This window comes from Aphelocoma coerulescens, chromosome 1A (assembly GCF_041296385.1).
Source record: "Aphelocoma coerulescens isolate FSJ_1873_10779 chromosome 1A, UR_Acoe_1.0, whole genome shotgun sequence".
Taxonomy (NCBI): domain Eukaryota; kingdom Metazoa; phylum Chordata; class Aves; order Passeriformes; family Corvidae; genus Aphelocoma; species Aphelocoma coerulescens.
In genome coordinates this window covers 77,863,572-77,891,345 of record NC_091014.1, presented here as the reverse complement: position 1 = coordinate 77,891,345, position 27,774 = coordinate 77,863,572, and the positions used below count along the sequence as shown (strand labels likewise).

General features: G+C 41.8%; 1 protein-coding gene across 20 annotated transcripts in view; it reads right to left on the bottom strand.

Moving 5' to 3' along the window:
* MICAL3 (microtubule associated monooxygenase, calponin and LIM domain containing 3) overlaps positions 1 to 27,774 on the bottom strand; it is a 154,932-nt gene that overhangs the window by 37,821 nt on the left and 89,337 nt on the right. For 14 of the 20 annotated variants that reach the window (XM_069003619.1, XM_069003637.1, XM_069003618.1 and 11 more), the window contains 4 exons: positions 11,942 to 12,137; positions 6,099 to 6,337; positions 4,894 to 4,983; positions 1,664 to 1,801 (listed from right to left, as the gene is read on the bottom strand). In XM_069003619.1, the coding sequence (XP_068859720.1) occupies positions 1,664 to 1,801; positions 4,894 to 4,983; positions 6,099 to 6,337; positions 11,942 to 12,137 (663 nt within the window). The remainder of the gene's footprint in view (positions 1 to 1,663; positions 1,802 to 4,893; positions 4,984 to 6,098; positions 6,338 to 11,941; positions 12,138 to 27,774) is intronic. The other 6 variants (XM_069003626.1, XM_069003630.1, XM_069003638.1 and 3 more) reach the window with 2 other exon arrangements.

The following is a 27,774-nucleotide window of genomic DNA, read 5'->3' as shown; positions in this document are numbered from 1 at the left end:
TGGGCTCTCCAAACACCTCGGATCACAGAATACAGCTCCTCAGACAGGAACAATCTGCCTATTGAACTGAAGCTGAAAACTTAGAGCGTGGCCACAAACACATATTGACAACAGCCTTTTAAATACCCAAACTGCTGACCACACCTGCACACACCTACAGCAATAGAAGAAGTTAATCATAAACCAGGATAGTCCTAGCTTGGCCCAGTTTCAGGGGACAGAAAGGAAATACTGACTCCCTTCCCAAAGGAATTTGGAAAGACCACAATATCAGTTTTGGAAAGATCACCTGTTGCTGGCAACTGTAATAGTACACCACAGAAAAGTAAGGATTATAAAATACAAATTAAAATAAAAATTTGGAAACTAGAGTGACACAGACCCCCAAGCAGAAGCACAGGTAACCTTAATTGTTGTAAAGTTAAGAAACCACGTTAACATTTTTTACTCAGTGTTTTTTAAACAATAATCAAGCACTCTAGAAATATTGAAAGTTTCACACAGTTGGACACAGCCTATTTCTGTGGCTGCAGTGGGAACAAAATACCCATCTCTAATTTGTAGGGAGCTGATTTCACACCAGAAAGTCCCAGTGCATTCTACAAACTGCAAATAAAAGTATAGCTAAACTGATCTGGAATTGTATATCAAGCTAGACCAGGATTAAAAAAACAAATTACACCAAACATCTAAAACTATAAGGAAAAGATAATTATCTGGAATAGAAGAGAATCAAGTATCATGAGGTAGAGCTGCAGACTTTTTAACCTAATTTCACATTTGCTGTAAAAGACACCCCTTCTCACAGCATATATACTCCCTCTACAATTCTGTCACCGTAGCTGCAGACTGAGAGAAGACCACTGCTCATCGACTGCATGGTGGAGTTTTATTTAAACCCACAGGTAAAGCACTTATGACATACTTACCTTAAAACACGCTGTAACACAGCCTAGAACAAGGTCAGCAGGGACTGCTGGAAGCTGCTCACATGAGATCTAGACTATCGGCATTTTCCCCCCTCCAGAGTTTTCCTTTGAGTAACTGACAGCTTGCAGAGATCACATCTCACATTCGAGGTAGATACACTGTCAAATCTTACACACAGCGAGTCCAACCCCCCCCGATCAGATTTGCAAGCCCTTTGGCTCCCACCACTCCCTGCTAATACCACAGGCAGTTACATACTTGAAAAAGAAGCCGCAGAGAAATATGCTCCATACAGAAGCTGACCCTGTTCAATCTTTGTTCTAGTAGCTACACAACACAGCCCCTCAGTTTTCCTTAAAAAGTGTAGAGTCCTCACTGACACAAAAAGCACGAGACTACTACCACTGGCATCCCTAGTCATTTACAGAGGGCTGATTGCCAGCACTACCAAATTGTGTGTGGGGAGGACAAATGCTACGGACTCAAAGCAGGCAGACAAATAGGTCAGAAGTCACAGAGTCACGGAGCTGAGAAAGCAGCAATTTTAAACACACACTGACCTGAAAAGCAAAATGTTTAACCAAGTGTAATTTCAGTGCCATTTGAAAGTAGTTCCTTTCAATCACTGCTGCCCCTGCTGAAGTCACTGCTCTTGAAGGGCGCAGAAGCAACAGAGTTAAACAGCTGCAACTGTGATCTAAGAACTGATGGTGTGGGACTTGGGGGAGATTACCTCTGGAGGTGGAGGACTTTGAGGCTGAGACCATTTTTTCCTCCTCCTCTTTTTCACGGATGTGTGTCCAGTGCACATCTGCCAGGATCTCCAGAGGATCAACCGGATTTACAATCTGCTGCAGCCTAAGGTTTCCAGCTAGCAGGAGGAGGGCAATGGCATAACAGGTTGCAGGCAGGGTGTATGAAGGGCAGGGAGGAAAAGATAGGAGAACAGTGGAAAGGAAAGGTAGCACATCATAGGAAAGGAAATAAGAAAAGAAAATATTATTGGCTAAGGTCAGTTTGCAAGACAGACAGAAAAAGCTCAGCATTGTGTGTGCACGCATACACCAATACAGCGCTCCTCACGCTTCCCATCAAGCTGAATAACGCCATTCCAAGGGCAGAGGGATGCTACGAAAACCATCTTTAGAGATCATGTCTGCTGCAAGAAGCTTCCCTGAAATGAAAGATGTTCTCTGGGTGTCCGACAGTACGTGGTATGGAAATACCAATTTAGCAGAAATTTCCAGCTCCTTCAGCCCATTCATTATGATTACTGCCAAAGATGTATTGCTGCTGAAGGGGAGGGACAATCTCCATCTCATTGATGCACCAAGACAAAAGGTTTTTCATTCCCCACTACTGGGTTAGGTACTTCTTTCTAGGCTGGGTACACACTTCTTTGTGAATTAAGTAACATGATGGATCGGAGAGTTTCATGTATGTATGTGCATATGAACACATGGGCACGTGCTAATTTTAGCACCTAAAACGCCTCTTTGTTTACTCCTGGCTCTTTTGTACTGACTTGCTCAAAGGGAGAATATTTTTCTGAAGGGTAACAGCATTTTGGTTGTGACTTAACAGCTCCCCAGCAGGGAATTCCTGTCGCACAAATTACTCTGTTTAAGAGAAATTGCGTTACTCCTCAATTCCCTGCCTACACAAAGCTTAGCTACTTATGGAATGTCAAAGAGAACAATGGGCACCAAAGCAATTGATGAGCTTGTTTAACTTCTGCAGAACAGCTGCCTTGGGAGCACTTACTCTGAGGTATTAAATTTATAGACCCTGTCTCTATTGCTATCTGCTCTGGGACTGTAACTCATAATTCATTTATCCATAATAAAATGGACAGGTGTTCACCTGTTCACTGTCTGCAGGAGGGTCTTCCAAAGAATATGTCTTAACCTGGAAGGAAAATGCCCATTTACTTTATAAAGTAGGAAGTCAATTTTCACAACTCTATTACTACTGAGTAGGGCAAAGCACTGCTGCAGCTCTTTAGAACCTCAAAAGCAGTTAGATTTTCATATGGTGCTCGAGTGTTTGAAGGAAACAAGACACATTAGCAGCATTTAGAGCTTGCACTCATTATTTCCTGCTGTCTCATTTTAACAAGTTCCTCTCTCCCAGCCATGTTTTCCCCAGACATGACAAAGTGTTTGGGATTTCCATTTCAGGAATGACTATGTGTGAGATTTGGCATTAAAACCGCAGAAGAAACAGGCAGAAGGAACTGCAGGAAGGACAGAATCAGCAAATGGTTATTAAGGGGAAAAGGGCTCAGAGGCACAAACTCAAACGCAGAGCAGGATTCACAACGTAGCCAAGTATTCTGCAGCTTTATGTCTCTTTTGCCTCATAGAGAGTTTTTGTATCAATTGGCACAACCACATGGGCTACCAGAGGCACTGGACATCCTGCAGGGACAGGAGCCCGGGCTGTTCCCGCTCCGTACCAAAGCACTCGCATGCAGGCCCCAGGATGAGTAGAGTTAGCGTTTGCATCGCCACACAAAGTTTTGTGTTAAAGGGTTTAGGTTTGCCAGCAATGGCTGAGAAGTACAGAGTCACTCAGCAAGGCTCAGAAAGAGCAGGTCCCACGTGATCTACATGTTTTAAAATGGATTGCTCTGGGATTTAGACCACTGTAACATACACACCTTTAGTTTCTCCACAAGCCTCTGCATAGAGGCCCGAGCCTGTCCTGTCCCTCTCACCCTCTCCAATAAATAATGAGCAGCACAGCCAGACATGAAGGGCTGCTCTTGGCTTAGAGGCAAACCTAACACTTCTTTAATGTCTAAGGACTTTAATGTCTAAGTACTTGAGAATTTCAAACACCACCTGGCACAGCCTTTCCTCAGGACTGTCTGCTAAGCTTTGCAGGAAGCTGAACATTAACTGCACTTAGATTTGGAATGGTAGCTTTCCTCCATTGCCATTGTAGCACCCACCAGCACTTTATAAGCTGTGGGCTGGCTCAATGTTTTCACTTCATTGGAATAAGGAGCCACCTGCAAACCAGCTCCTTAAGAGTCAGGTCTGAAGCACCCTAGCAACTGCAACAGGGGGAACTTCTCCAGGGATGCCCTTCAGCCACCTTACTAATACTTCTCATTCTTATCACAGAAGAGTTAAATGGCAAAAAAATTATAACACTTCCACCTTTTTTTTTTCTCTTGGGAAAACAAAAGATAGTTGGAAGCTAAGCTACTGTTATTACAATCATAAACTGCAAAATATGCAGTCTGACAACTGCATATGCCCCCTTACATGCAGAAAGGCACTTGGATTTTCCTCTTATGTATTCTGGCTCTAATGAACCACAGGGAGGGAATCAGAGATTAACAAGCTATTAGGACCAAGTGTTACAAAAAAAAACGACTATCAAAAATAAACTGCAAGAAAATGCATCATGGAAAAAGACACAACCAGTTAGATTTGAATGTCTGATTAATTTTATGACCATTATGTAACTGTTTGAAGAATCTTGAGGGATTGCTGTAGCTTGATTAGTTGCCTTCCAGACTCTCCCCATAGACAGACACACACAGAGGACAACAAAAAAAGCAAATTTACTGGCACAAGCAGTCTAAAGGCAGTACTTCTGATGTGTCCCATGTGTCTGAGATAATGCACAGGTGCAAGCAGTCTGCATGTATAGAACAAATCTAGAACTCATTATGGGGGTCATTGCTCATGCAAATTACAGTAGCAAATTGTTCAGGTTTTCTAGACACCCTGAGGTACTCAGCAGCTTTATCACCTGCCTAAAACCAGTGGCGATGACAGATCTGATTTATGGCACTTGAACCACGAGATGAACAACAGCTACTGAATCGGTTTTGAGGGAGCTGGTAACACAATTAAATAAAACACAGAAACTCTTCATGTGGGACCTGCTCTTTAATACATTCCCTGCTCCTTTGGGGAAGTGGAAGTGGAGATGGTGTACGGGTACCTTTCTGTGTACCCGAGTCCTCTTCATCTGAGAGATGTTGAAGCCAGAGGCCTTGCTGCAGCTCTCTCTCCCAAGGGTTATACTCCCCCTCTACAGCAGAGGGAAGCACACATCCACATTTAACACCAGACACGCGTGTACACACACAAGCCATGGAGAGAGGGAAAGAGAGAAACAGAGAGGACAGGATCAGAAAGAGAGACTGTCTGGAAATGCAGCAACTCCCTGTACTCCCGCTGTATCCAAAGTGCCTGACAGGAAAACTGCTGGAATGAAACAACATCCGTCCAAGAGCACCACAGCTCAGCAGACTGAACACACGACATGCATGTTACCATACTTATAAAGAAGTCTTGATTTCCACAGACTGCACTCATGAACATTCAGCTCCTACATTGAGAAAGCAGCCAAGGAGCCTGCTGAGCTCATCAATGACACTGCCACTAAGACTCACAAAACTGGACCTCTGCTTGCAGTAGGCAGCCAAAGACCTTTACGAAAAAGCTCTTTGGAGCCTACAAGTCTCCACAAAAAGGAAATGTGAGTATAAAGACAAAGACAAGAACAGTGAAAAATTTAGCATGGTGGTGAAACACTGGAAACATGTCTATTCTGAGCACAAACTTTGCATTTTGATGACTGAGACAAACACAGGGGAAGGAGTCTTTCCCTAAGATTTTCCACAGAAATCTTTCAAAGCTAAAATGGGAACTACCTGAACTCCCTTATTTCTCAAGGCCATCTTTTAACCAAAGAGAGCTACAAGCACCTTCTTGTGGAACACCCTGCTGACAGTGACAGGCCCCTTAGTGAGGCACTCTGAAACTGAAAACACTGCAAACACAATGCTTCCAGTTCCTGCTGTCAAAGAACAAAGGGCACATTCAAATCTAATTCCAAATAATAATAAAAACCAACCATAAACCAATACAGCAGCACCAAGCTGTGCATTGACATGCTGGCATGGTGTATGGGAAGCATACTGTGTTGGTACTACTACTCTAAACTGTCCTGTGGCAAAGTCCTTCAGTATCCAGAATGATCCACTTCAAGCTTTCCTTGAAAATAACCCCCTCAAAAATCAGAGCAACAAAGAAGGGAAAGAAGTAAAGTTTTCCAAGGCAAATCTTTCTCATTCTGCATGGAAAATACTTAACTCATTTTTCCCTGCTGGCTAGCAGAAAGAAAGGACAAACCAAGCTAACCTTCACTCGACTCCTCATCTTCTTCCTCTTCGTATTCCTCCTCATCATCATCATATTTGTACTCGATCTCATGATTTTGCTCAGCCTCAATCTCTTCTTCACTCTTTCCCTTCAGGAGGGCATGGATACGCACGGCCTCTTTCCATGGCACACCACCCAAGTCTGAAGGGGGTTGCTGAGGAAGCAGTAGTTCATCATCTTCCTCCTCATCTTCTTCCTCCATCTCAGATTCTGAACTACTGTAAGGTTTTAGAAAAAAAAATATTTTATTGCCAATAATAAATAATAGTATTAAAGATTATGAAGTCAATGGTTTCTTGATGAGTCTTAGATCACTAACAAGTCATTTCAACACACATAAGCCTGAAGCATAACTAATTTTCAGCTTTCAACATTTCATAGGCCTTTTAGTGACAGCATCACCTGTGGGCTGCAGTATGGTCCTTGTCCTGCTTCTTTTATAGAATGTGAGGCAGCAGAAAAGTGCCTGTGAAGCCAAGTCCAAACATTTCTGCAGCATTTATTGTTACAGTTCTAGACAATTGAATACAACAGAAACTATTTTCTTCATATCACACTGCTCTGGATAAACTGGTGCAAGAGTTCTTCACAGTGTCAGAGTGCAGAAGGCCACATCTTTTGATATGGCAGCTTCTGCTAAGATAGCTAAGATGATTTGGGCACTTGCTCCTGTGAACCAGAGAAGGCTTTGAGAGTAGAAAGAATACAAAACACATCAGGCAAAGGATACAGCATGTGAACTAAGCAGAGATGGAGAAAAAAAAAATTACAAAATTCCTCACTTTTCTGCATCACAGACAGAAATATGTATCCAATTAAGTACACAGTGTACATGGTGGCAGGAAACTGTAGGAAGTAGTGCAAAGATAATTACAATAATGAGCTTATTATTCCCATAGCAAAGTCTACACCATGCAAAGCAATAAATCATTAGTGCCTTTTAGAAGTCATCTCTGTTTAATTCTAACAGTTCCTCAGCATACGCAGCAGGGGCAAGAAGTGTAACCACTTATTCAGTGACATTTAATCCAGCTCACTCTGACAGGCCAGAATACCTACAGGGACTGGGGAGAAAGATGGTTGCATTTGTCACTGGAAAATGAATGAAAACTACAACACACTCACAGATCCTCTCTGCAGGGTGAAAAGGTGCTCTAGCTTTGTTTTACCTTAATAGATCATTGTCATAACAGAACTGCATTTAGTAGAGCAACTCTTGGATGCTTCCCCTAGAAATCTTAAAAGGCCCAATTCATCTGACTGAAGGAGAAAACTGTTTGAGAATAATTAAAGTTTGGGTGAATAACCTGAGAACAGTATTTCTGCTACCTCCTTATGCTCACTATCACTGGCTAACAGCCTTTGGCAGAACCCATTCCATAAAGACAATGAAAGGAAAAACCAGCAAGTGGAAAGTAATGAAGCTTACACTTCATGTAGATCTATAAAATATAACTCGTACAGATGCAGTATGATATTTACATAATTTTATTCATCTACTTGTCTGAGAGCCTATTTTTGATAGCAAACCTAATAGGGAAAACACTTTGTTCATGCTCTGATTGTCACACACTTCTGAACATAGGATCTTAAATTCTCCTCACTGTTCTGCATACAAACAACATTATTTTGCTCAAATTACAACCCACCTTTTCACAGCAGAAAACTCAACAGCTATTTTTAACATGCTGCCTGATTTTCCCATGTGGAATAGGGAACACAAACGCTGTTGCAAGCCATGGACTTGGTGCATGGAGACCAAAGCATACTCCAAAGGCTCTATGCAGATATTGTCACAAAGATAAAAAGTGATGCTCCCCTTCTCCCTGATTTGCTTTCCCACCCCTTGGTATGGAAATAAACCTGACAGGTGCTGCATGCTGGGGGCTTGGTGTGCTGCCAATAAAGTTTAAATTGTTGCCATGGGTGCTGAACAGGATGAGCTGCTGCTCTTCGACCAGCTGGCTTATCTCATGGAGGAGTGACGACACAAATTCCTCATCACATAGCTCACTTTACCTTCTTTGGTTTTTATTTATCACTTGGCTTTTGTTTGACCTTTGAACACTGAGAAATGAGAAGCTGAAAGACAGCAGTGAGAGATGGCCTGGTATAGTGAGCATTCCTTTCAACATGGAAACTCTGTGCCACAGGAATTAATTCAACAGCTGCAATTTCATTTTTCTATAAAGCAGAAATCAAAGACCAAGGTAGGTTGCTCTACAGAATTTGCATAAGCAGTTGAGTATCTCTTCAGATTTAGTGCTGAGGAGAGGAACTGAAACCTAAGCTGTGGCAATGAATCTCTTCTCTTCCCTTGCCATACAGACCTATACAGCACAAGCTGTCCTATGACACTCCTTTGAAAGGCCACAGGGCATGACACCAAAACTGGACATGGCAAACTGGGGCTTACTGCAACTTCAAGGCAATGAATATGGCATATAAAAGGTTTCCCACACCTCATACTACTGTGTAGTCTGGGTTCAGTTGCCTAATTGATCTTTTTCCTTACTTAAGCTTAAATAAGATTAACTCTCTTTTGAAAAAATTTACTTTGAATACTGTTTCCCATAACCTTTCTCTGCAGTGTGTGTGATGGGAAGCTGTGCACCAAAATGTGAGGTCTCTGCCTGATTTCCATCAGCCATCTCAGTGAACCCTGAAAGCCCAACCCATCCTTCGTAAGACACAGAGGGAACAAAGAGTTCCCCATCCCTCTGCCTGCTCCTAACCCCGCAGCACTGCACCAAGACAGTGAAGATGATTAAATCAGGACCTTGGTTGGCTTGTTGCAGGAGTCAAAACTTTTTTTTTGTTGCTGAAAAAGTAGTCAGACTTCTTTTTGCAGTCTTTCTGTGACATTCCATGGAGTGGATATAGCTGGACAGAGGATATCTAATAGCTACATCACCTAGAAAATTCTCCCTCTGCTCTCTCTGATATTGGGCCCACACAGCCTTGTCCATTCGCTGAGTAAGCTGCTTGCAGTATTTGGATATGGAACATAAACTTCCAGGTCAAACTGACAGGGAATTTAATATATTTTCTCTTTTCTCCCTATGACAGAATGTGAGTTGCCCACACTGCTTCTCACATGTGAAATTATGCAGCGCAGTCTACTACAGACAGAAATACTCATATTGATAACAAGTTATGGGCATGGATGTAGGACAAAGGGAAATAAATGTAACACCCTACAAGACAAAATCAAATTTGTTAACCTAATAGTGCACTGCCCTCCACCTCCAGAATCTCACAAAACACCTCCTGGAGATGACCATCAGCTTCATGCCAAAATGCCAAAACTCCACTTTTTTTTAAACTAACTCTTGGCCTAGTAAGTCTTCTGCCATTTATTGAGCAGGCCTATTGTGTCCTGGTTTACTGAAATCAAGACAAAGAATAACAACAGTCAATAGGTCCATACTTTTGTTTTAGAGCTAGAAAACATGAAGGACTAGAACCCCCTGATATCAATGCTTATACTGTCATAGTTGATATAATTCCTAAACCTGAGCAGGTAACTAAAGGAAGGCTGAGTCAAGAAAATATAGTTTGCATCTTCCACAAATAGGCCAAGATTATTCAATTGCTCACACAGATCTATATCTGCAGGTAATGCATACACAGAATATGATTGCAGGATCTAAGTTTCAGGAAACAAATACCAGCATTTTCTGAGTTTATTTCAAGGCTACTGGATAGACTCAGAGCTGAAAAGGTAAGGGCTGCTGTTGCTACAAAGACAAGTAGATGAGAAATTGTACTAAGAGATCAAGACTCTGCAAAAGTGTGTGACTGACTGTAAAGTTCACGAGCGTTCTTCCTCAAGGATTTCCTCTCAATGATTCTTGCAACAATTGTTTCCAGTATCTCTACCCGCATGGATGTGGATCCTGGTGTGCTTGCACAGATTTTTGCAGATAAAGAGAAATTCGTGAAGGTACAACACATTTATATACCTTCATTTTGTTATCATGAAGGTACAACATATTTTTCAACAGCCATAGCTATTGTTTCCCACTAATACCTCTCAGGCATTGCACCAGCATTCAGTCAGGATTACATGTGTGCCAAGCCTGAATCTGGAAACCAAACATGGTTTTGAATTGCAATGCAAAGCACACAGAAAAGAACGTAACTTCGGAACCCCCTTCCATGTTGTCATGGGTTAGCAAGCATAGTCCCAGAAGGGATGTTCTTGCTAAGGGGTGCTTACAGCTTCCTCTGGGACCTGATAGAACCTATCAGCTGGCCAGTTTGAATATGGACAATTCTTTAAGCCACTTAAAGTTGTGACCGCCTCTGTGATCCACACTTAAGAATAGACAACTCCCCCCCCCAGCTCTGTCTGGTTTCCATGCTGGGACAGGTGGCTGCGGGCTCCGTGCAGGGGCCAGCGGGCCCGGCCAGGCCCTGCTCGGGCCAGGCCAGGCTGGGCCATGGCCATCCTGGAGCCGATGGGCCCTGTTCCACCCATGGAACCCCCCCCACAGCCCTGCTGTGGGCAGACAGGCGGCTCCTCCTCTCCAGTGTGGCCAAGATTCAGCTGAAGCTGCCCTGCTGTCCGGCAGAGATCATGTGAGCAACAGCGATCAGCGACATTCCAGCTGCCGGGCTGGGTGAGATTAACCCTTTTAGTGCTGTGAAGAGCTGAAAACCTGAGGGAAGAGAAAGAGGAGATGCTTAAAGCTGAAATTCTGTTGTGAAGCTATGATATATCAGAGTACCCGCTGTAATTTCATGAAGATATGGGGGGTGGAGTGTTCAACTCGTGAGCAAAAGCACCTGCGCTGAGATAGGCAGATGCTGACGCAGCTGTAATTTAATGAGAAGTTGAACAGGGAGAGATGGAAGCGATGAGGACTTTGGCTCCAAATGGAAAAGGAGAAAACCTCAGTTCCTAGAGATGCTCCCAGAGATAGTCCTAGAGATGAAGATGAGGAGGACCCTTTTGCTCCCAGGGAAGGAGAAAGGCCTCTGTTCCTAGAGATGAAATGCTCCCAGAGATGGGTGAAGAGAACTTTTGTTTCTGAACGGCTCAACCTTAATATTGTACCCCAGTAATTTCAAGAGTGGACCCTCAAAAGCAGTTGTGGGAAAAGCTGCAAGTCGTGGGAAGGGACTCTCACATGATGTGAGCAGAGAACCAACACGGACGGCTGTCTTGTTGTGATACTGTTTTCATAGCATGGGCAAGAGAGACTCCTCTTCCTAAATGGACTGAACAAGGTTATTATGGAAGTGATAAACAGACTGAACAACTCAAGGGTTGTCTTTTTACACTGCCAGTGGGAGAATGGAGAAAGGTGGGGGGGGGGAGGAGAAGTGTTCTGAAGGTGTGGTATGATTTTTTTTTTTCCTTCTTTTAGGTCTGTTAATAAACTTCTTTATATTCTTTCAAGTTTGGTGCCTACTTTGCGTTTCTCCTAATTCTTATCTCACAGAAAGTAAACAGTAATGAGTATTTTGGACCAAACCACTACAACTAAATTGGTGTTTCTGCCTGGTTACAAACCCAACCGGCTACACACGTGAATGCATGTTCTGTTTGCTCAAGAGACTCACTTACCTTTGATACAATTGAAAAAGTAAATTAATAAATCCTTTTCCATTTAGAACTTAATCTCATGGTATTATGGTGCTATAGGTGTCTTCTAACAGTAAGAAGCTATTAGAACAGAAACTACAAGATGAAATATCCGTGTGTTTCAACAACTTTAGAAAGGGCAAAACAGTAAATAGTTAAAGAAAAGGGAAACGCAGGCAAAGTCAGCTGGGATGGGTGTAGAAAAAGCTGCTGGGCCGTGTGTGCTCACCTGCTGGGCACATCCTCTTCTGTCCCTTTGTCCAGCACACTGCTCAGGTTGTGCTCTGCCAGCGTCTCCTCGGGAACCTCTTCCAGCTCCTCCTCCCGCTGCAGGGAGAGCCGGTAGTTCTCCAGCTCGATGCGCTCGGGAGTGCCGCGCAGCCGCTTGGCCAGGCTGGGCTCCTCCAGCCCGTTCACGTTAGAACCTAAGAGCGAGCCAGGGAAGAAACAGTAAATGCCACAGGCAGAACTGCACACTTCTGAGGAAACTGAGCGACTGGGAGAAAAGGGGCACGAGGCAGAGGGAGGTAAATAAAGTGAGAGAATACCTTATGTCATTATCCTGTTCGCCACTACTGGGAAGCCAGACTGCAAAAGGGAATCTTAGTGGTTTTGGCTAATAAATGCTAAAAAGAATGTTAAATGTCCTAGTTGAGAGAGGAAATAGGGCCATTTTAGCTGCAAAAACTAGAGATACAATGAAGTCTATGTGGTAAGTAGTGGGGAAGGCCTGGGCACAGGCTGGATGTATTATATGAGACACAGCAGGAAGGCTGTGGGGCAATCCTGCTGCATGTTAAAACTGTTACCAGCCAAGGGAAATCTACAGTGAAGGAGCAAGACAATACTGTTACTACTTAAAGATGAGGGAAGGAATTGAAAAGGCCCATTTGGAGCAAGTTTTAAAACTTTTTATAGACTTGAATTGATTTACTTTTTAATCAGAATCTGTAATGAAATTAATCACAGGGAAAAATCTCAGGGAGACAGGCAAGCAAAAATCCCAGAAACCCCAAAATATTGCAAGGATATGTGAATAAGACAGTTGGAGAAAAGTACTGAGAAGCTTCACTCACAGTAGCACTCAATGAATTCTATTCTACCCTGCTTTCATCCATTTATTTTTTAAATTGTAATATTTTAGCTTGAATAGCATGCCTATGCTGACCCCTTACCCAGCTTACTATTCCCAGAGCCCATTATTTCCATGCTTTTGTTTTGCTTTGCTGAACAAGCCAACCTTCTTCTCACAAGATAAGCTCTTCAGTGCACTGATCATCCCCTAGGTCTCTGCACCTGTCCCAGTTTGGATTAATCTTTCCAGAACCTGAGTGATTAAAGCTGAACGTGGCTTTCCAGATGAGGCCTTATCAGTGTAACAAACAATCCTGCCACAAATCTCTCATCTGATTCATGCTGAGAACACACCTGCCTATTTTATGCCACACAATACTGGTGGCTTACGATGTTTAGATCTTTCTCCTTCTTTGTTTCAACTGATAAGCTCTCTGTTGGTAGCCAAAATTCTCAGCATCTTCTCAGTGCATGAACTGGTACTTTCCATTATTACGTTGCTAAGTTTAATCTTACAGTTGGCAACATTTTGCAGTTCTTAGTGAATGATGTGCCTGTCCTCCTCTGCATTGATGAGGGCTTGAAATGTTGCCTCAGCACTGAATTGCATTAGCAGATATTTTCCTTTTTTTTTTTTTTTTTTTTTTTTGGGACACTGCACAGTCTGTAGGTGACATCCAACCCCATTATTTCCTTCTTTAATAAAACTTCTCATCTCTAATTTAGGCCAACTTCTTAGCTACTCACGCTTCATGTACTACTCCCCCATTTTATCCAGCTGCAATAATTATTTCCATGTGTCAGCATTCCTGTGCTTTACTCAAGTCCAGACTGTTTAAATGCACAACAATTTCCCTCATGGAGGTATCAGTTATTGACAAAAGCTGTCAAACCCGTCCAGCACAGTCTCTGGTGAACCCATGTCACATTTTATAGCACTTACCTGCATGAGGTCAAAGGACTTCCCTTGCAGAACTAGCAGGTTTTAGTTATTCCTTAAAAGAAGGTGTTATACCTACTGTTTAACTGATATGTACTTGTTCAGATCAGCTTTTAAAGTTTTATTATTTTGCTTTCTTTTAGTTGTTTTATCTGCAGGACATATTTCTGTTACCCAGTGGACACATAGTACTGCCCGAATTAGTCAAAGTACATCAGGATAGCTTGATTTCATCACAGATGGTTACCACAAAGCTCACCATTTCATTTTACACCTCTTCCACTCTTCTGAGACAAAGACTATTTGCTTCACTGTATTAGTCCTCATTTCTCAATCTTGCTGCACACTCTTTTGCTCCCATGTCTGTCTGATTGACTACACATAAAATTGCATTTTATGTCAGCTCCATCTTCACTATGAACTCACTTCTGCTTTCCCTTACCTTGCTTTTACTTATATGTTTAAGAAATAGAGCTCTTTGCTTTGCTTTCCTTTGTGAAGTCTAAGCCAGCATGAGCTCTGGCAACGTTTACTTTATCCTCACACATTTTAACCTCCAAGACAGTTTTTGTTTCCTTTCTTCAGCCTTTGTAGTTTCTCACTTTATTCCTAACAGGTTTTTTTTCAGGACAGCCACTCACTCAGTACCACCTTCATATTTCACACAAAATTACACAGGTCTTTACATAATTAGTAGCATCTGTTTCCAGCCCCCCTCCTGAAAGATGAAATCTCAAAGACAACTGCCAGAAGTGTTTTTCTCTCTTTGTAAGTACGATTTAACCCTTCTGTGATGTGGGCAAGTGGCTGTCATGCTTTTTGCTGGAACTACAGAGCTTCTTCATGGTATAAACAAATAAGCTTGGTCAGGTGGCAGGTGGGAACACCGCCCTTGCATTTCCAGGGATACTGTGGTCTCCACCTTTTCCTGCTGCTAAGTCTCCTGTTGTGCTTTGATTTGCAAAGTTTAGTGGAACTGGACTGCCTTTTTCACTGGGATTCACATTTCATTTCATTCTCTCTCTTGACGGTGATACCAACTCGGCCAAATCTATTTTTGCAATCCGTGTTACATTCCCCAGCCCTGAGTTCACAGTAACAGGGGAACTGACCTCGAATTTTGCTCTGCCACTTTGGCTGACAGTGAAGAAACATAGGACTCTGGGTAACACAGTAACACCAAGGTCAGGGAAAACAAACAAGGAATATACTGAAATAATGATAAAATTTAAAAAGGGTTTGTACTAGTCAGAACTCTTTATACACACAGAGCTGTCAGCAAGCTCAGCTGCTTTAACAGGAGCATCTTTCCACAAGCTGTTTTTAACTTATTCTCTTCTGATGCAAACTCTGACATAGCTACAAAGTTTGCAAGAAGAAAAAGAACTCTGAAAACCAAAGAACAAGAACTTTTATCCATCTGACATTATTTCACTCCTTTTGTTTTCTAACTATTTTAGGGGCTTTTTGTCAGCCTTTTCAAAGCAAAAAAACCCCCAAACCAACCAACCAAGCAAAAAATAATCGCCATATAATTAAATTAAACGGAATAGAGCTCTTAAAAAAAAGGTTGTTTCAGTACTCCCATATCTAGTGTGGGGAGAAAGTCTGGCAGCAACCACTGTAAGGTAGAGAAGGACTGAAAATCAAGCTGACATCTGTTTATCTGCATTTCATGAACACACATGATCCTTCAGGTAAGTTTTTCAAAACACAAATCATCACTGCCCTTCTCATCACAAAGACCCAGCGTGACTGGTACACAGAGAATCAAAGAAATTCTATCACAGCACAAGTGGGAGTGACTCAGTGCAACTGTGTTAAAAATCTTAAAAGATGGAAAATCAGCCTGAACTTTAATGCAAAAAGATGTGCTCCAAGCCAAGATGTCCTGTGAGCTTGACAAGCACTCCGTGCTTCAAAGTCTCAGAGTTGGAAGGGCACTTCCAGTATTTCCTCTAATTCATTTACATATCCGTACACTTGAGATGCAAGAGTGGTCACATCCCTCCACTTCACTCTGCCAAGAAAACAGCTCTGCATCAGAGGATATAATACAGAAACTCCACTGACTACCAGTCTAAGCATGGGATTTCTAGGAATTTGCACTACATGGACCATTTAGTCTACTTCACATATTAGTTTTGTTTCTAAAAGATGCCTGTTTCTAAAAGATGCCACGCATTTAGCCCACCTGGCTGTCTGCAAAGCCACTGTCCAGCTTGTTACCAAATATGAAACAAGAGAAATGTTACTGATAGCCAACTCTCTGCACTGTGAAGCCATCCACTGTCAGAAGGAAAAGCACTGCACTTCACAAACTTATGTGAGATGAAAGTAAGTGTGAGACACAGGTATCACTGAAGTGTTCAGATGATGGGACAATTTCCCCACTTTATGCTATAAAATTCACACCAACTAATTTGATGCTACAAGAAAAAAACCCATAAGAATAGTACAATAAAAATATAAATAAGACCAAGAGGTTGCCTACTCTCATTTCTCCCTCATATATATATGGTGCTAAATGCATGGGCAAAGTCTATTCCAATGCAGCTCTTGCAGACTTAAAGTTCCTCTGGAGGGGAAAGCTGTCTCTCTCCAGTCAATCTACTGTATTCCCCTGTTTTGTAGCTTGCTGGCAGGAGACAGCTGCAGAGTGCACTCAGCCAGTACCTGACCTTCTACTTGGTCACTGCATCTGGGTCCACAGAGACAAAGGTCAGCAAGTGAGAGAAAAAGGGCTGATGTGGCTGCACTTGCCAGGAAAAAGAGCTGTGTTACTACCCAGAGAGGGGAACTACCTCAAAGCCAAGTGTAGCTTCTTGTACAGTCAACTGAGCAGCTAAAAACCCACAAACAACATCCAAAATAGGACACATTTTAAATCTGACTCTTTACTTTGGAAGAGTCAGTGGGCCATGAACATTACATAGATCATCTGAAGGGAACTGTTTTTCTTAACAGGACAGGCTGCTTAGCTGGTGCATGAAAGCTGCCAGAGCCCTTTATTTATCCCAGCTTTGACAGAGCTTGCCTCCTGAAATAAGTGTAGGATCAGAGATAACATTCCTAACAGAACCACTGCTCCTTGCCTGCATGAGCATGTCCTATTCCAGCAACTCTGGCAATTCCTGGAAGGCTCGAGCAGCTCCTCTTGAGAGAGGATCCTATCTCAATTCACCTACACTATTACCTTGCTCCCATGGGCTTGATGAAATCCTGCCAAGGTTACTCCCTGACACAACACTTCCATGCTGAAGATGCAGGAGAGAATTGGCAATCTGAGAACAATGAATTCTTCCCAAAGGGAAAATATCTGTCTATTTTACTAGAAGCTATTTTTCAATAATCATGCAGTACCTCTATAGACTTGCTTTTCTTAGCTTCCAATCTTAATATCTAAGTTACATGCCATCTCTTGTCCAGTATTTTGGACAGACTGATCTGTGGCCCTGGGGAATTATGGAAATTCAAATAAAGGAGTCTACTTTGAAACATATGCAAAAGGGGGAAGGAATTAATACACTCTCAGGAAAATCTTCATTATGGATTTCCCAAAGCTTGTGGTTTTGTGGCAATGTGAAACACTCTACCTGTTTGTTTTCACTTGTCTTTTCCAAACACTTCAATTACTTCTACCTCCACACAATTGTTTGAGAACACAGCTGTGTCAGATAAAGCAACCCCTATAAAAACAGCAGCAGATTGCCTATAACCAAGTACTGAAAAGGGAGATGGGAACTTTTCCAGGGGAGTTTAAAAGTGATGCAGTGAGCTCTGAGTTTAAAATGCTGGAAGTCCTCATATTCCCTTGTCATTAATTTCTAAGAAATACCTTTTGGGGTAAGGTTTCTGAAGTGTGCTATCAATTCAGCAAACATTATCACTGAGGTATAGAGAAGGCAGCAAGTGAGAACCAGCAGTATTTTTAGGCTTCTCATTTTTCATCTGTGTTCATGTCACACTGAGTTTCAGGATTTTCCTGGAAGTTTCACCCTCACCCACTTCAGTTGCATTAACTGCATGATTGTACTCCAACTCCACTTCTCCTCCAAGGGCCTCAAAATGCTTTACAAGCACTAGCCTACTAAAACAAACCTATTTTGGAAGTAGGTAAGTACTGTAGAGTCACTGCACAGGTCCAGACACACAGATTAAATACCAGCAAGGCAATCTCACAACAGTCTGGTGGCAGTGCCAAAAAACAGGCTCCAGAATCCACAACACCAAGCACTTCACTCTCAACTTCACTTTAAGTCAAGAAAAAACACTTGGATGTAAGGAAGTGCCCAGCACTGTGAGCACAATAGAAAGGAAATCTTGGTACCGAGGCTCATTGTTAGATGCTGCACACATTCAAACAGCAAGCCAATTAAGACATTCCATTGAAATAAGTGCAACTGATTGCTTCTGAAATCCTTTCCTTAATCCTCTCAAAAATTACTATCTAGACACTGTTAACAATTTCTGTGCTGCACAGTAACAGATACATAAACCATGTACATGGCAACTCTAAACTGGCTTCAGAAGGGTGTTAAATGGAGTGGATTTTTTAAGGGTTAGTAAGAAGTTCAAAGTTTTAAGTCTGGATTCCCCTGCCCTTTTACATTTATCTTCTCTTTAAGAAAATTTCTCCAGGAAACCCCTGGAAAGAGCCCAGCAGATCTGGCGCATTCGTGTCAGTGCTTGTTTGCACAGCCTCACATCACAAACTGCAGAACTGCACATTTCCTGCTAGGATGCCCTGAATTTGGGTAAGCACGTCCTCAAAGACAAAAGGGGCAATGCAACACCTCTGATGCCATGATGATTTTTTGCCTTTTCTTTTATACCCTTGTTATACCTTTTTACAAGTTCTGTATTCTCAGTGCTTTTTGCCTACATTCTTGGACTTGTTTGTCAAGCTGAGAGATTAAACATTTTAGAAGCTTTGTAGGTAGGGATCAGTGTGCCCCAGAGCCCAAGGTCCTCTCCAGAACACATTCTGTAAACCAAGATAGAACCATCCAGGGGAAGGTTCCTTGGGGAGGGGGGCTCACTTGAGCCTCTCATTGGGGAATCTCTGATAGACATGCTAATTAGTAACACCTATAATGTTATACCAGATCTTTTGGGGTGGGCACTGAGGTGTGCATTTTGGAGCATTTGACCTGGCCGTGTGCACCTAAGGATCCTTAAAATAAATCCCAAGGTAAAATCCCTTTTCCCCTTCTACCCATGTTTGACTCATTTATTTGAATTTAAATACTTAATAGTATCCCAGTTTGGGCTGGGATAGAGTGAATTTTCTTCCTAGGAGCTGGTACCATGCTGTGTTTCGGGTTTAGTGTGATACAACACTGGTGACACACTGATGTTTTGGCTATTGCTAAGCAGTGCTTACTCTGAGCCAAGGACTTGTCAGCATCTCATACTCTGCCAGCGAGCAGGTGCACAACAGGCTGGGAGGGAGCATGGCCAGGGCAGCTGACCCCAAATGGCCAAAGGGATATTCCATACATAGAATGTCATGGCCAGAACATAAACTGGGGGGAGTTGGCCAGGAGGGACTGATAGCTGCTCAGGGATTAGCTGGGAATCAGTCAGTGGGTGGTGAGCAAATTGCATTGTGCATCAATTCTTTGGGGTTATTCCTCTCATTTTCATTACAATTACTATTATTATTATTGTTGTTATTATTATTTTATTTTGCTTCAATGATCAAATTGTTCTTATTTCAACCCACAAGTTTTACTTTCTTTCTGACTCTGCTCCCCACCAGGGCTGCTGGGGGTGAGCGAGCCAGCAGCTGTGTGGTACTTAGTTGCCAGCTGGGGTTAAACCATGACTAGCACTCATCAAATGTCAATGTTATTTTGATACAATGCTTCAACTTTCTCTCTTACTATCCTAGGGTACTCCCAAGCCCTCAGGAAGTTTGAATTACTCAGCTGTACTAAGAAGCCATTACATCTTGAGTTTTCTCAAGTTTCCTGTTTGATCCATAACACACTGCTAAATATAAAATGCCTGAATTCAAAGAGGACAGTATGATAAGAAAAACAAAGTCTATTCACAAGCAAGATACCCAGTATCCATGCATAGCCATCAAAAGGTGCTCAAACCTGAAGAGAGCCCTCCTGAAATTCTCCTGTAATGCACATGTACCAATCCTAACAGTAAATAGTAACCAAGCTTTCTACAAGATGTGCTGTACTGAGTCAAAGCTCAGGGAATTGTAAATGCAAACTGGCTTATGCTGGACTTGATCAATAAAACTGTCCTTAAACTGATAAGCAACCAATATTCTCAAGACCTCTGCTACCATGTCAGGCTCAGCCCCCACTGCATCAGTCTAGAAATTCTTCCCAGCAAACTGGGGACCTAAACAGAGAAATGGAGAGATTGAGCTGTACAGACAGAAAGGTGTTCTATCAAAAAATCCTCTGATGCAGAAGTACCCAGCAGAGTTATCAAAGAACCACTCCTAGCGCTGACCAAGAAGTTTTACAGTATTACTTAACAGCACATGAAATAAAAATCAGTGAGATGGTGCCCAAAGCAATGAAGAGCAGAAAGCTCCCAAAAACACCTGCCCAAAACCACTATAATGTGTATGAGAACAGCTGATAGCTAAAATACTCCAGGGATTCTGGAACAGACACCCCTGAAACAAACATATGAAGGTGTAAGTCCTCCTCCACACATTCCACAATGTCCAGCTAGAATTAAGTTCTCCATTCTCAGATACTCTCAGTAAATGTGGAAGCTCGTTCTCTTCATAATAGTGAAAATTAACAGGACTGACTATTGAATGAAAACTTACACGTTTGTCTTATGGGTGTTGCAATGTTTTCCCTCACTCCCCCCACTATTTTGGTTAAAACAGACTTTTAGAATTCCCAAAGCAGACACTGACAAAACAGTTGCTTACTGCATCAGTAGGGCAGAGCTTAGAAACAGCTGGCAATTGCATTGATCTGACCTTTCTCTGGTTTTAGTGGAAGCAACCAGAAGTGAATATAATTAGCCAGTTTAAGATCAAGGTCATCTGTAACTTATATTTATGTCTTGGAAACAAACAGAAATTCATCTAACTTATACTGTAAATTATGTTGGAGAAATAGTGTTCCCCATATGCACATGCATGAATGAGCAGCTTTATGTAATGAAGGTTAGTTCAGTATATGGTTTAACAACACAGAAAAGTTGTCTTCCTTACAGCAGAGGTATAGAATAACCCAGGAATATGGCTATTTTTGACTCCTGGAAAGCAGCCAGTGTTGTCACTGGTGGGTGGAGAAGAGAATCAGGGGAAAGGAGGTATTAGGTCACCTAATCCAAGCCCCAGGGAACACTGCTAAGCTCTATATTCCTTATTACATCTCTTCTGGCAGAAAAATCTTCATGTTTGTACAGAATTCACTTTTAGTGCTGCCCAAACAGGTTTCCAGTACTAGAGATACAATATAAGCTATGCAGGGACTTTAAGCCTGTGAATCACCCAGGAGCACTGGTAAGGCAGTAACCTATTACCAATCATTCTCCATTTTGCTGGTATCATCTAGGATGTCAGAGCTCTCGCTGGTATTTTGATCAGCTCTGTCATATGTTGCCTGGCCTCATTTCCATTCTCTGAAAGAAGCTGAGTGTGGGAAGGCTGAAGAGGATAAAATAACATTACTTTGCAGGCATAAATTTTGTTCTGGAACCAATTCAAGGTACGGTACCTCAAAGAACCACCTGGGTTGAGGCACATCCAGGGACTGGCAGGGAGAAAAAGGAAGAAAGAGAAAAGGACATACTAGATCCTAAAATCATCATGACTTTGGTTGATGTGGTTTTCCACTTTTTGAGTGGAAATTCTCTTAATTTTTGTTAAGTAACTTAGAAATTGCTATTTAAGATTGATTGTCCAGTTATAATCCAAACTGTAACACCTTTTATGTTGTTACAAAGAGAGCCTCTGCTATCTTTTATACTACATAACCCTTTGTACAGTTTATTTGTTGTAGCATCTACTTCTTGCCGCTCGTATGTAGCAGATCTGTGCAATCTCTCATTTCACTGTGAGGGATCAGGTGATTCCCACTGTGCCAATCACACCAAGCCAAACCAAGGGTATTTCCACCTAAAAGTAGTAGTGGAATCTTTGCTGGCAAGTGCTCCAGGCACATGGCTCAAATCACAGAAGGCAAAGGCAGGGACTAGGGGGATGAAGAACCGCCCAGTGCAGAAGGTTTGAGAAGGACTTGGGGTGTTGGTGGACAAGAAGCTCAACATGACCTAGAAATGTGCACTCCCAGCCCAGAATGCCAAATGTGTCCTGAGCTGCATCCAAAGCACCATGGGCTGCAGGGGAAGGAGGGGATTCTGCCCCTCTGCTCTGCTCTGGTGAGACCCCACCTGAGTGCTGCATCCACCTCTGGGGGCACCAATGTAAGAAGGACATGGATCTACTGGAGCAAGTCCAGAGGATGCCACAAAGATGATTAGAGGGATGAAACATTTCTCCTACGAGGAAAGGCTGAGAGAGTTGGGGTTGTTCAGCCTGGAGAAGAGAAGCCTCTGTGGAGACCTTAGAGCAGCCAGTCAGTACCAAAAGGGGGCCAGCAAGAGAGCTGAAGAGAGACTTTGTACAAGGGCATGGAGTGATAAGACAATGGAGAATGGCTTTAAACTGAAAGAAGGTAGGTTTAGATTGGCTATCAGGAAGAAATTCTTTACTGTGAGGGTGATGAAGCACTGGAACAGACTGCACAAAGATGTGAATGCCCCACCCCTGGAGGTGTCCAAGGTGAGGCTGGACAGGACTTTGAGCCATTTGGTCTAGTGGAAAGTGCCCCTGTCAAGGGCAAGGGGTTGAAACTGAACGATCTTTAAGGCCCCTTCCAACCCCAACCATTCTATGATTCATTCTATGAATCTTTCAGTACAAATTTTGCTTATTTTTAATAGAAACTGGCACTCCTAGCTCCACTTGGGGTAATGGACAATATTTTGATCATTAAAGAAACTTAAAATTTTATCATGCAATTTTATAATAAAAATGTGATGTTTTCAGGTTCCTGTTCAATTTGTGATCAGATGCAAAACACCACCTGTGAACAGCTATCTTCTTTCAACTACTGAGCTAACAACCATTCTAACTCCTCTGTGGCAACATCCTACAGATTTCCATAATCACTGGATCTCAGAATATATTTAGATACTAAGCACGTCTTTACCTAATTTCTCCCGTTTATGTCAAGATTATCAGGTGCTGCAAATGGAACAGGCTGAAATCTTAGGCTGGCAGTTACAGGAAAATAAAGTGGGGAATACTTGCTTTAAGTAAAAGATCCACATAACTCCAAAAAGTTTCAACATCTGCTCCCCCATTCTGTTGCAGACTTTTCTATTATCTACATTTACATCACATACTCTTGTGCCACTTGTAAAGCTACTGAATATTCCAAGCAATCCAGAGCTTCACATCTTAGTGGAATTTTTTTTTCCTAGAACTAGGAAAATTCTTGTAATTATATACGTAGCTAGTTATATTAAAAATCTGGCAGAGTTCCAGAAAGAAAGCTTCCAAAAGACTTACTACTGATCAAAAATAATTTACACATCACTTCTGATGTGTTTTCACGTCAGCCTGAAAGTATTCGAAACATCTCTTGGGTAAAAAATTCCTATTTTTAAACACTTCTACCCTCAAGCCATCAGATAAACGTCTAGAACAGCAGAAAGGAGGATTACAAAATTTTCCTAAAAAAGCAAACACGGCCTTCTGGGATGACAGCAACACAAGAAATGCCAGACTAAACATACATTTTTGAGAGAAGATGTAAGCAACTAAACAGAATGCAGCAGTGCCATCTCATCCTTAAAGATCATCTGCCCAGTTTTGCTTGGAAAGCCCAAGCTAAACTCCACATTGTCAGGATCAGCTCAGCAACTAATTCACCTTCCTCCATCAATACACTTCAAAGAAGCAGGAGAATAGCTTTGATGTTGACTCTGGATTATCTATTCCTTCCCTTGAGATTATTTCTATTTGTTTTGGTTTTGTGGCTTTTTGTTTTGGTACTTTTTTTTTTTTTTGTTTGGGTGCTGGGGTTTTTTTGGTGGGTTGTTTTTTTAATTTGGTTTTCTCATCTTATTTCTTGCATTTTAAGATACATCAACTACACACCTTAATATATTATGCTGCTGATCAAAAGCAGGTGGTAAAATTATAACTCCCTTGTTTTAATTTGTATTCATTTTTATTCACTCATTATTTTAGAAGTACCTCCTTCCACTTTCTCACCACTGTTACAGAAGTCATGACACTAGAGGAGAGCCACAGGCACAGAAACAGAAAGTGTGAGGTATTTGTCTGGAATTAAAAGAGAATGAGGTGAGGATTGTCTCTCCTACCACTGATGCACTCGGTTACTCCAAGTTTTAGCTGAAAACATGGCTTCCTACACTGGTACAGCAAGAAAGTCTGAGCTCTACTCTGATAGGGATGATCTCTGGAAATGCACCTCCCTTCATCCTTTTTTTTTTTTCTTCTTAATTCATGAAGCAAACGTTTGATTTCTGGAGAGCTTATATGTAGCTGCAGGGTTAACAGCTTTCCTGACAAGGAACAGCTGAGGCTGTTTGAGTGGTACATCAAAATGACATTTCTAGTTCATGCACCAGCACATGATGTTTTACACTGAATGCTGATGGCTCCTCCTCAGAACTGAAGGCCCATCTTAACCTCAAAACTGGCACTGCTTAATACAGTAATGAAAAATTAAAGGCATAAAGCAAAGGCATAAAGCAATTACCTTCCTCCAAAGAAGGAAATTTTACATATGACAGAAGTGGTTTGTGGTTTTAGTTCTGGGACTACCATTTAAATGTAACTACTCTGGCCAAATATTGTTCACAATCAAACTTTCAAAAGTCAGCTGCTGTTACAAGCTTTTAGCTGCTGCTGGTGCAGCACGAAGCAAAAGAAGCATGTGAGGAAAAAATACAGAACAAGTCCCTAATGTAGACTAATCCAACATCTTTTTGAGAACAGGAAAATGCAGCTCAGAACTATGATCCAGGTCTGTTTGTCATGGTGAGAACATCACAGAATAGGCTCTTAATGACTGAGGAAGGCAGGCCACCTCCTCGCGCGCAGTTCTCCTCAGAAAAGACAACAGTCCAGCTAGAACACAAGATGCAGGATTTGGCTACAAAGCTTAATATTTACCCATTTTCTGTCTTTTCATCACAACAAAACATGCCCCCACTGCAGCAGATCTACAGCAAGAGGAGGAACCAGAGCCTGTCAAGACTCTTATTTGTCACACTACGTGTCCCTGCTCCCCCGTGGTTGTGACTGCCTTGCTCACAGAGTGAGACAAAGACCTATGGCCTGCAGCAAGGCACACAAAACCACCTCCTAAAGACACCAAAATCTGTGAAACCACAATGCTGAGAGCACATCTATCCAAAGTCAGCTTTGCCAAAGCAGTAGGATACCTAGCAAGGAGGTCCTCAGCAGGTTTTCTACAGCAAAGTCATGCTGTCTGTGCAGTGTGTGCCCTGCACTCCGAGCTAACCACAACGTAAAAGCAAAATTGAAAAAAACCCCACCACAATCCAGAAAGAACCTGAAAAGTAATACTTTGCAGTGACAGATGGCACATGCCATGGAGCTCCCCAAATGGCTGTTGTGTTTGAGCTTGCTAGATCTATTCATTCCACTGTCCCCCAATTCCGTATCCCCTGCAGCATCCCTCACCTGGAACCAGAGGAGGGACAAGGGGGAGGACAAAGAAAAACTCAGAAACCTGAAGTTTGTTTGGAATTTATTCCCTTGAACATTTCACACAGTTGAACAAAAAATATCTCAATTTCACAGCAACAGGGAAACCACGTGTTACATAATTCAGAGACACACACACCCAAAACAAAAACAGGTTGAAAACAACTGCATAAATCAAAGTCTTCAAAGGGACTATACAGTGGAGACATGAAGCCTTTCTGAGCACTAAATCATCTCACTTGAACATTATCTGTCACTGAACTTATTTTATGCTCAGTCCCTCCTTTACTCTGAGGGAAACAATCTCAAAATAGTATTACTCAGATTCCACTTCTCAAAAAACCAGACATTTTAATTCTGCAATTAAAAAAAAAATCCAAGTCCTTCACACAAACTTAATACTATTTTTCTAAGACACAAAAAACATTCAATAAAGCTCTTAAAGTGCCCAGAAAAATTCATATCACCCTTTGGAATATACACATACAAACAACAAATATTCCAGTGGCACAAGTCTACAGGTCTGAAAGCTAGAGAGAGAGGAAGAGTTGGGAGCCTGGTTGCTCCCCAGAAAAAGTGTTCTTAGCAGGATCCAGCCATGAGCACAAACTCAGCACATGGTTATTTTGGATATATCCTTCTCAGTCCTCAAAATGTTTTTCAGGATTTTTCAGTGAAACTCCATCAGGTCAGCTGCATCTCCTACTCTGAAGAACAATTAACCTTCCCATCGGGCCTTTTTTTTTCCAAATTTTCTTGAAATAGCTGATCCTTTAGCTACTCAAATCCTGATAAGAACACTGAAAAGGAACATGATGGACTGGGAACAGTCAAGCACTTATCCTAACAGATTCCTGGCCTGTTATTGAGGGATGATTCACTGGGCACTGAACCCTGGTTCTAATCGGGCAACCCGTACACTCTCCTCAGCTTCCAAAAATACTGGCTCTGGTTCTTAAGTTTGTATTGTAAATGTTCCAGAGAAAAATCAATCTTCCATCAGATCTCTCTGCAGCTGTACAATACTCCAATAAAAGGGGTCAGTATCATGTGCCACGTCCTGCTAAACACACCACCATGGCTCCTCCAAACAGATTAGACAATATTCAAGGCACGCTAGTAGAGGAAATAGCTTTCATCCCAATCTGGTGGTGCATCCTGAATTAAGACTGTTTTCCTTTTTATTTTTTACTTTTGGCAGGGAAAAGAGTGGGATATGTTTGCAAATGTTCAGTGGTTCAAAATGAAGGCACCTCAAGCCGAATGTCATGTCACAGAATTTGTTTGCTGTTATCTTCTGTAATTTAATGCTTAAACCAGACCAAATTAAAACAAGAACAAAACCCAAAGGTCAATAATAATGAAAAGAAGTGACCAAGTAGAGGATTTCATGAAGATGTTTGTTTGCACAGCAAACAGTATTGCTTTGAGCTAAATCATTTTCACAAGTAAGGCATGTTCAATGTATGCAGAAGGGTGAAGAGGGAATGCTTCTGAACAACAGAGGCAATGTTTATGAACAAGAAGCTTATTCCTAAACAGAAATATATATTTGTATTTTTTCAGACACAAAAGTTGAATTGTGCACAAATAATATTGGATACATTCAAAAATATTCCTTATACTTGTACAGACAGTTAAGATCCTGTTGCAAATGTGGCTCAGATAATTTAGTTCAAAATGTAATGTACTTTACATGACATTTAGAGGAAACAGCCACTCTTTCCTAGCTGTCCCAGTCAGCTAAAGAACTTCCTCATGTATATTGCTTGCTATATACAACAGTACTTGTTTAGGGGTCTACTGTTAAGGGCTTTGCTCTGAATATTTCTCCCTGAAAACACTTAAGGCACATCCATAGGAGGATTTTAACTTTTCAGATTGAATGCCTATACAATATACACTATATATTTATGTGGCATTAAAGCAAAAGTCCTAATACCTCTACTTTGTATTGCATTTGTCAGTTTTTCATACTATCGCTTATATTTGATTTCTTAATGTCTCACAAGTCAAGTAACTACAGCAAAAGATCTCATGACTTGCCTTTTATTGCTGTACAAGTATGAGTTTCCCTAGGCAGTCTTTCCTTTATGAACTTCCTATTGCTGATAGGGACAGAAATGCATTGTTATGAAAACACAAGCCTGAAACGGGAAATATTTTACAACAAAACATTGCTGGCTAACATCACCCCAAGGAGCATATCATAAAGCTGATAGGGGTAAAGACTGTTCCAAGTCCATCTGTTAAGAAAAAGCTGAAAATTCAGAAATATATTCTT